At 38.0% G+C, this 10,176-nt stretch overlaps 1 protein-coding gene across 1 annotated transcript in view; it reads left to right on the top strand.

Moving 5' to 3' along the window:
- Nucleotides 1-10,176, top strand: part of LOC101572206 (complement C5-like) — a 50,781-nt gene that overhangs the window by 3,616 nt on the left and 36,989 nt on the right. Inside the window, exons 2-4 of the mRNA XM_023701566.1 lie at nucleotides 866-1,058; nucleotides 4,629-4,791; nucleotides 7,853-7,923. Of these exons, the coding sequence (XP_023557334.1) occupies nucleotides 866-1,058; nucleotides 4,629-4,791; nucleotides 7,853-7,923 (427 nt within the window). The remainder of the gene's footprint in view (nucleotides 1-865; nucleotides 1,059-4,628; nucleotides 4,792-7,852; nucleotides 7,924-10,176) is intronic.

Here is a 10,176-nt window from a genome sequence, read left to right as displayed (position 1 = left end):
TCCCCCTCCTCTCCCTCCTCCTCTTCTCCCTTTGTAGTTTAGGGAAGGGTCCACAGGGTGTTTAGGACTTGTTTAGGACTATCTCAGTACTAGATCAGACTTGTAGTGATCCACCTGTTTACAGCCTCCCAAGAGCCCGGGATTACAGGCCCATGCCACCACACCCAGTCTCAATTGCTGTCTCAGCATGCCCCTGGTGGGGGGGGGGCAGGGCTGGCACAGCAGGCCTTGAGGATGGAACCCCCAGCCCCTGTACCTGCTTGCAGGTGCTTTAATCTGCTGAGCTATTTGGCTGGCCCTCACCCATTAATACTTCTAAGGTTACTTCTTCTAACTAATTTAATTGAACCTTATTCGTTGAGTACTGAGTATGCGGAATGCTTTAACATATGCACTCATATTTAACCGTCACCCCCAGCCAAGTTTTTGAAAAAGTAATTTTCACAGATAAATTATTTTTGGCTCAGAGCTTAGTGGCTTTACCTAAGCCACTCAGCCAGCAGATGGCAAAGTTGGCATTGCATTTTGTGTTACTTTCATGTTCTTTCGGGTAGAGGGAACACTTCCATAGTCAACACTGTAGGGACATCCTTGGTGGCGGCAGCCCGTGTGAAGTGTCATTATTACCCCTCTAAATGTGACCCAGATCTCCAGGCCTATTTCTCAGGGCTTAATCACACGCTATTCCTTCTTTGAAGCTATGCTAAAATTATCATAAATCACAAAATAAAAATTTGATTTTAATGTATCATTTTCCAGTTGGAATGTTTCCTTTAGATTAAATCTCAGGTGAGAGAAGGATCAGCAGTATAAGAAAATTATGTCCTATGTAGATGCTGTACCTTTTCTTTTCCTGTTTCAACAGATACGTCATTTCAGCACCCAAAGTATTCATTGTTGGAGCATCTGAAAATATTGTAATTCAAGGTTCTGGATACACTGAAGCATTTGATATAATAGTCTCCGTAAAAAGTTATCCTGATAAAAATATAAGTTATTCTTCGGACTATGTTCATTTATCCGAAGCAAATAGATTCCAAAACTCTGCAGTCTTAACAGTATGTATTTATCAATATAAATGTTGGTATGTCTCTATATATTTGGTTAAATATTGAAAATATGGATTTAATCATTTGTACCACTGTACTGCTATGGGATTATTATATGATTATCTGGAATGATAATCTGAGTGAAACAGACAATCCTAAACAGTAACGCAATTAAATGTTCACATTCTTACTGGAAAATAAAATTGTGCTTCCAGGCCTGATGTGCTTCCTTACCTGTAATCCCAGCACCTCAGAAGGCTGAGGCAGGAGGACCAAAAGTTTGAGGCCAGCCTGTGTAACTGGTCTCTACTGAGACCCCATATAAATGGGATTTTTTTTCATTAAAGGATGGAGGATGTAATACAATGCTATGCAGAGTACTTATCTTGCTGAGCATGCAGAAGGCTCTGGTTTCAACCCCAAGTATCCCCTTCCCAAATTATACCACTGTGAAAATATTTGAATTTAAATTTAAAATGTTTTCTTGCTATGAAATTATTACAAAGAAATTGGGCCAGTGAGATAGCTCAGCGGAAAAGAGCCGGTTTTGGCAAGCTCAGGGAGCAGGGTTTGATCCCCAGTCAAGCATGTCGTGCCTACCCCTGGGTGCTCTGAGCTGGCATCAGAGTCCAGGCAAGGTGGTGCATGCCTCTTATCCCAGTGCTGGGGAGGCTGAAAACAGGAGGATCACTAAGAGTCTGATCTGCATAGTGAGACCCTGTACAAAATACACAAAGAAATGAAGAAAAAAAATTGAGAAATATGAATATTCACATTGGTTTATAGTGTATTGCTCATAAATATCCACAGATGCTATTTAACATATATTTGTTTAAACTCAAATAATCTATAATTATAGCTTTGAAATAAAATTATTAATATTGTGAATAGCTGTCTTTGACAATACACAATTAATACAAAGAACAAGCTTGCTGGCGAGATAGCTCAGTGGACTAAAGCACCTGCTTAGACATGCTTAGGCAAGCACAGGGACTGTGGTTTGATCCCCAGCCCACATGTTGTGCCAGCCCTGACCCCCAGGGTGGGCTGAGCCAGCCAAAAAAAAAGAAAAAGAAAAGAAAGAACAAGCTTGATCAAATAAATTCTTCTACTCAGATATTATAGTACTTATTGGTTAGAGACCTGCTTGCAATTCAAATCTTACCAAAAATATGAAACTTATTGAAGAATCTGAAAAATTACAGAATATTAGTCGTTAAAAGAGTTCTGGGCTCATTTAGACTAGTGTTTCTCTACAGTAAGTTTTTTTTTTTTTTAAGAAATTAAAAGTTGAAATTGTATAGAGAGCTTAAAATTTGAATTGTATTGATTTTGAAATATTTTAAACTTACATATTTTTTGCTTTTTAACATATGCAAAAATAATATTCATAAGAAATATGTATCTAATTGAAGGCTTGTATACATTTAACTCATGTTATAAGTGATTTCTTATTTATATTATAAATGCTGACAGTTTTCCACATTTTATCTTTAAAAGGGATATATGTGTGTGTGTGTGTGTATATATATATATATATATATATTAAACTTGAGAAAACTTGCTCTAAATAAATTCTAATCAAACGTAGAAGTTCTTTCAATAATGTCTTTGATACTAAATGCTCTCATCTCTGGACAAATACTCACTCTACTTATTAACTTTATTAAGAATTGAAATTGAATTTCCCAAAATATTTTTTTTTCCAGTAGGTACTCTCTGATCTAAAAGGTGCAAGGTAGACTCTTGCCAGCTATGGATATTTATTTTTATATTTAAATAAATCAATTTAGCTAAAAATTCAGTCCCTCAGTTACATTGACCTTCTCTTCAGCATCACGTGCAACAGCTACTACCCTGAATGGCATAGATATAGAACATTAACCTCGTCACAGAAAATTCTGTTGACAAGTGCTTAGATGGTTACATAAAAAGTAGATAAAGGTAAGAGGGTCATACAAAGTGATGATATTGCAAGCATCTAATTTTGTCTCAGCATTAAAATGAGTCTTTGTTTATCAATTATTTGATGTTGTTCTTTGGTCTTGTTTTAAGTGTAAATCCACTGACCAGAGAGCCATATCTTATTTGTTACGTTCATGCTTTAAAATCATCTTTGTGGGCCAGCCTGAGAGCTCAGTGGACTAAAGCGCCTGCTTAGGCAGAGCTCAGTGGCCAGGGTTTGATCCCAGGCACGCTGTGCTGGCCCGCCCAAGAGGCGTGCTCAGACAGTGATCGAGACTGGGCGTGGTGGCACACGCCTGTAATCCCAGCACTTGGGAGGCTGAAAACAGGAGAATCACTACGAGTCCAATCTATATAGTGAGACCCTGAACACCTTGTAGACCCTGTCCTAAACACAGAAAAAATAAAAAATGAAAAATAAATCATCTGTGTTTTGTACTTTGCTCCAAGAACAAAAGCCATGTATGGTGGTACACATCTGTAATTCTAGCACTGGGAGGCTGAGGCAGGAGAGGCATAAGTTTGAGTTCACCACGCCTCAAAATAAAATCATCTCAAACGATAAAAAAGCTAGAGATGAGACTTAGTGAACCGGCCCTGAGTTCAATCCCCAGTACTCACAAGCAGGCTGGGGGAGGCTGAGGAAGAGAGTGGGAAGCTTAAAGACACCTGTAAAGCAAGATGAGTGGAGAAAATCTAAAGATTTATATTGTTTTCCAAATTTCTACAGTAATCTCACATGCTTAATTCCACAGCAGGTGGTTTCAGTGATTAACTTTTATCCCATGTTTCCAAATGTAATAAATACATTTCTTTTATTACGTGTTAGATTCATATAGCATTGAAAGTAAAGGAGTTGTGTATTTTTAATTTTTATACACCCTTGGGGAGTGTGCATCTGCCTTGCGGGAACAGGAGTGTGTGCTGCAACACTAAGTGTCTAGAACAACAGCCAGGGTATCATACGGAGGAAATGGGGAGCAGGGACGTGGGCTGCTAAAGTTGTGATTTCTTATGAGCTTCTCTAGTAGCTGTTTCACTAAATGTGTGTAAAACCTGAGACATATAGAACCAATAATGCTTTCAACCATTTAAAGCTACATTTTGGTTACAATATTGGACACTGAAGGGCTTCAGCTAAAATTAATGTGCACTTCTTTTGGCTTCTGTGCCACTTCTTTTTGTGCGTGTGTGGCCAGCCTAGCGCCCCCGGGGGGCAGGGCTGGCATGGTGAGAGTTGCCGCCTGTGCATTTGCCTAAGCTTGCCTAAGCAGAAGCTTTAGACTGCTGAGCTGAGCTATCTCAAAAGTGGGGCCACTTTTTTTTTTCCTTTTCTTTTCTTTTCTGTATTTAGGACAGAGTCTACAGGGTGTACAGGGTCTCACTACATGGATCAGACTTGTAGTGATCCTCCTGTTTTCAGCCTCCCAAGCACTGGGATTCTAGGCAGGTGCTTTAGTCCACTGAGCTATCAGGCTGGCCCTTGTGCCACTTTTTAAATGATAAGACATGACACTTTTACTTTAATAATGTGACAGTGGATTCTGGAATGTTCACATGCTCTATCAACTTAGAATTAGTTTACTCTTTGTTATTGATGTTTTTCGTTTACAGATACAACCCAAGCAATTGCCTGGAGGACAAAACTCAGTTTCACATGTGTATCTGGAGGTTGTGTCAAAGTATTTTTCAGAACTGAAAAAAATTCCAATAACCTATAACAATGGATTTCTCTTCATTCATACAGACAAAACCGTTTACTCTCCACGTGAATCAGGTAGGGTTAGATGCTTGTTTTTTCTTGGGGGAGAGAATGATGCTGTATTTTACAAGACCAGTGCTCTAACCCCTGAGCTTGGAGCCTGCTACTGTTGCTGTATTTTAGAACACCTGAAATTGAGTGGAGGTAGATTTTCATCTTGCTCAAAAGATTCTCAATTCCTAATGACTTTTATAGTTTCAAGTAGCATTTTTATTTTAAATTTGTACAGAAGTTGCTAAGTAAATTGCCAAATCAATTACAGTGTGATGGCACACGCCTGTAATCCCAGAACTTGGGAAGGTGAGGCAGAAGGATCGTGGGTTCAAGGTCAACCTCGGCAACAAAGTGAGCTCAAGGCCAGCCTGAACTACATACTTAAAGTGTCTCAGAAAGAACAGAAAATTTTTTAATTGTATTGTCTGTCCTATCAGTTATTTTGAAATAAGAAAAAAAAAAAAAAGAATTCTAAACATCATAAAATGTTATGTTAGACATCATTAAGCAAATAAAGGACTTAATTGCAAACAATTTTGGCAAAGGGAAAAAAAATTGTTATAGATCCATGTTCATGAAAAATTTAATTGATTCTGGAGTTAATTACCAAACCAGGAAAAATAAGGAATAAATTTGTCACAAAAGTGCAGGGATTAGCGTTTTCAAAGGACTTGTACCTGAGAAGGTGTCTGTTAAGACACTTCCAATGTACAGCTCTTCTGTTAGAGAGGGAAAGAGAAGAATAGCCAATCAAACTTTTGTTGGAGGAGTGCTAAGATTTTTTCCCTCCAGTAAGCCAAAAGGAAAATAGAAAAAAATATTACTGCTACCTGATACATACAAATGTTTGCAAAGCTTCAATTCCTTCATCTATCTCTCTGGTCTTTTTTTTTTAATCATTGATTTGTTTATTTATTTATTTAGTTGGTACTACGCAGCTCAGACTCATAGTGATCCTCCTGTCTCAGCCTCCCCAGTGCTGGGATCACAGGCCTGTGCCACCACACCCTATTTTAGAGGCCAGCGGAGCACCCAGAGTTCTGTACTGGCACAGCATGCCAGACCAGGGATTGAACTTGGGATCTTGTGCTTGCCAGACAAGCACTTTGACCACTGAGTTATCTCCCCGGCCCCATCACTCTGATCTTTAAGCACCTCAGAAATGGAATTGTGAGATGTGTATGTGCAAGGCAGAGGTCAGAATGTTTAATGATATTGTTAGGGAAGGACAGAGAAAAGGAGGCAAGACCGCAGCTTTTGTTGAAGAACTCTGCACGCAGCAGTATTTGCTGATGCTCCTGATGACAATAGTGAGGACCCAGATCAAGCCAGCCTCGTTCCAATTGCTGGCTCCACCGTCTGTTCCTCCACATCAAGGCCTGGGTAATGTGCCATTATCTCTGGGCAGTACCTCCCTGCCTCACTCTGCCTTGTTAACTCCCGTTGCACCCTTTCTGTGATCCCAGGACCCTATGATGAGGAACACGTTTTCCTGATCTAGCTCTCCTCCACCATCACATCCATCCCTCCCTGGGCTGGGGATGCTCGCTCCTAGTCTGAGTGTATCCACAAGGCAGGAGGGCGATTTCAAGTTGGGATACAGGTGTGAGGGGAAGGAAAAAGTAGAAGCTGAGACATATTGAGCATATAGAAGGTAATAGATATTGAGCATACTGCTTTTACCTTCTGTGCTTATTGAGATTAGTTTTGAGGCCGGTGAGATAGCTCAGTGGACTAATGTGCATGCTTAGGCAAGCGCAAGCACCACATGCTGTGCCAGCCCCACCCCCAGGGAGGGCTGAGCCAACCAGAGTGTGGGCAGAGTGGCCACGCCTGTAATCCCAGCACTAGGGAGGCTAAAAACAAGTGGAGCACTATGAGTCCTAGTTGCATAGTGAGACCCTGTAACAAACAAATACACTTTTTAAAAAATTCCTTTTGATATTGCTACTTTGTAGAGATTTGCATAAAATATTGACCCTCTAGGAGATAGGGGGCTGATGGTAGAAACCTGTTATTTTCTGTGGGAAAAATTTTGGCCATGAAATAATTTGCACATCTGCAAAACCCTAGAGAAGTTACAATATGTCACTGAAAGAAACTAGATCAGTATGTATCAAACAACAATGAGTTCAAAGTTAAACAAAGGCTTTTGTTAAAAAAACAGGGACTTATTAATTGATAGAAAGAAGCAATAGAGAACTAACTGCTGTAAGCCCTGTTGTTACAATGAGCTATCAATTATAGAATTTGCTGAATAAATATAATAAAACCATGCATCTCAAAGCTGTCCTTTTTATTTTAAATAAAACAACTGTATTAAACCAAAAAACTGCATGCTGCACAATCCACTAACTTAAAATGCAAAACCTAACAGATCTTAGTACCTAGACAAAAGCTGTACAATCACAACCTCAATCAAACCCAGGTCAGTTTTACTTTCTCAAAACTGTCTTTCTCTATAAGAATTAATTTGGAGTCTTGTTGGTTTTCATAAGTGGAGGAGTATACAATGTGTAATCAAACTCCCACTTTTCCATTAAAATCTTTAACCCTGGTAGAAGACAATATTTTATACTCCATGTAACCATCACTGTTTTGCTATTATAATCTTAATGATAAATAATGACTAACTATACATGTAGCTAATTTGGTACTATGGACACATTCCCCCAAATTCATATGTAAATATTTTAATACAGTCAACTCTACTTTGAACTTTAGATCTTTAATTTTTTTAAGTTTTTGGTTATTTATTTGGTACAGGGTCTCACTACACAGTTCAGACAGTATGGTATGCAATATGAGGGATCGAACCTGGGTCCTTGTGCTTTTCAGGCAGGCACTTAGACTGTTGAGCTGCTCTCCAGCCCTAAAGGCAGCTCTTTAAAGGAATCTCATGGTAGTTTCTTTAATAAGATTTTTTAGTAATGTATATTACTGACATTTTATTTCTTTTAAATATGTATTGTGTGTGTATTGAGTTTTAAAAATGAGATTTAACTTTTTAAGGGTGATAGCTTTAAAAAAATCAAAATACTCTGTTTAGAAACGTTTTTAATGTTATCAATTGTTCTTACAGTAAAAGTTACAGTCTATTCCCTGAATGATGACTTGATGCCAGCCAGAAGACCAACTGTCTTAACTTTCATAGTAAGTATTTTATCTATTTAAAAATACTTTATCTCACTTTTTAGGACCTGACTTCACATTCCTTCCATATTTCATAAATCATTATTAAACATTTATCATGAATTTAGTATTATAAATGTATACCTTTACAAATAAACATATAAAAAGCACATAAAAATTAAATCCCAACAATTTGATGGGCTTTGAGCCCAGCCATCAGACTATTTTTAGAGCACAGTCATCAAGAATTCACTGACTACCTATTATGTACAAAAGAAGTATAAATTGCATAAATTAAAACAAAGACTTATAACCTGTTCCATTTACTTTTAAGGAGCTCGAAGTTTAATAACTATTACATTAATACATGTGGAAAAAATTTGGCTAAAACTTGAGGTTATCATTTATCAATTGTTAATCACATATGATAAGCATAACAGAGGGCCATAATAGAACCTATGGGTCTTACTTGGTTGGTGAGTTTGTTTTGATCTTACTCAGTTTGTAAGCAGTTTTCACACCTAAATTTTTTTGTGTGTGGAGAAATAAAATATCACAACTTGTAATTGCTCACCAATGAACAATAGGTGTATTAGTAGTGGTTTTTGTGATAGGCTGCCATATTTTTTATTATTCAAACAAATTAACAGACTTAGAATGCAGCATACAAAAGAGTAGTCACTAGAGAGTAAAACCATACTATAATACAATGCAAATAATGTGTGCTTTGAGGCAAATGAAACAGGAGATGAGAAGGAAAACAAAATATGGCTGAGAGTGAGGAGGGATCCTTATCTGCAATGGGCTAACTAAGGGAAACTTTGATCTGAGTTTCATCGGTGAAGGGAATTCACATGAGTTTTATCAAAATAATGAAGACCATTTCATGTATTAAACAGCATGAGTTAATCTCTGGGAATAGGACTGATATGAGAATAGGTATTAAAAAAATGAGAATAGTAAGTAAAATGGCAGACGTAATGAATGTCTGCGAGAGAACTAGGCAAAGCAACATCACCTAATGCTCTCTTTTCCACTGGAGAGACCAGGGGTATGGACATAGGCTCTTTATCCCATGTCGCCAGGCTGGATTTGAGCAAAGCACAGCCCTGGTACTGCAGGCAGAGGAGGGCTGAGGAAGCCACTCCCAGAGCCACTGGAGGAGATTCCTTTAGACACTGCACCCAGCCAAACAATGAGGTGGAGGACAGGCAGAAAGATACTTAGCTACAAGTACCATTCTTCAAAATATCCTTTTGCATGGTTTACAATTTGTAATTCAAGAACAAAAGTACCTTAAAATTTCAACTGTCACTTTTACTTATGGTCTGGTTCTTTTCTTTTTAACTGAAATCTCCATCTGTTTATGGCAAGTCAGAACCCCATCTTCATAATGTGATAAACTGAAAAACAACTTTACACTTTATGAGACTGTCCAGTTGAAGCTCAAAGTATCAATTTGTACATTTATCAGATGCCTAGTGAAAAAAATATAGTTTATGAATATTTACTTTGGAAAACTTGAAATTGGATTCTGGTGTTTATAAAGCACATTCTCACATTTAGCTTATTAAAAGCCATCAGTTATTTTCTTGTTATTTATATTTTATTGTACTTCTTAAAATTGTAGAATAGAGAGTACAGCCTCTTCAGGATAGTAAAGCATGGAAGGTACAAAAACAATGCAGGCAAGTGGCTTTAAATGAACTGTATTTGTTTCCTATGTGTAACTAAATTTTGTTTTTCAGACTTAATATGGAGTCATGAGTATTTGTTGGTAAATGGTATTGTAACTCAAAGAGTATATACATTCAGCTAAAACTTTTTAAATATATCTCTATGCTTTGAGGATTTCTAGAGTTAGAATGCACCTCCCACCCCATGGTGAGAGGCAATCTTAATGTCCAATAATGCAATGCAGGAAGTGAGGTCCAGTGGGAGTGCTTATCCTGGAGTTCACCTTTAGGAACAAATTAAGCCTTTTCTCATTAGGGTGAGTCATTCTCTGGGAGTGGCTTTGTCATAAAAGTGAACTCTTACAATGGGCTTGCTCCCTCTTCTTCTTTTCCACTATAAAATGAAGCAGGACTGAGGTAGCTTGTTTGCTTTAGGGACTGAAGACCAGTCCCGCCTACACACATTTGATCAATTTCCTAGCTTCTATGGCTCCCAACGTATCCACCTTTTTTGTCTTGTTTTGTCAGAGATGTGTGTCCCATTGCAGTTAGAGAAACTGTACTTGGAGAAGTCTTTAAAGGACCTTTTCATACTTGA

This window comes from Octodon degus, unplaced genomic scaffold (genome assembly GCF_000260255.1).
Source record: "Octodon degus isolate 3935 unplaced genomic scaffold, OctDeg1.0 scaffold00137, whole genome shotgun sequence".
In the NCBI taxonomy this organism is placed as follows: domain Eukaryota; kingdom Metazoa; phylum Chordata; class Mammalia; order Rodentia; family Octodontidae; genus Octodon; species Octodon degus.
The sequence above is the reverse complement of the archived record's forward strand: the minus strand, read 5'-3'. Positions and strand labels throughout refer to the sequence as shown.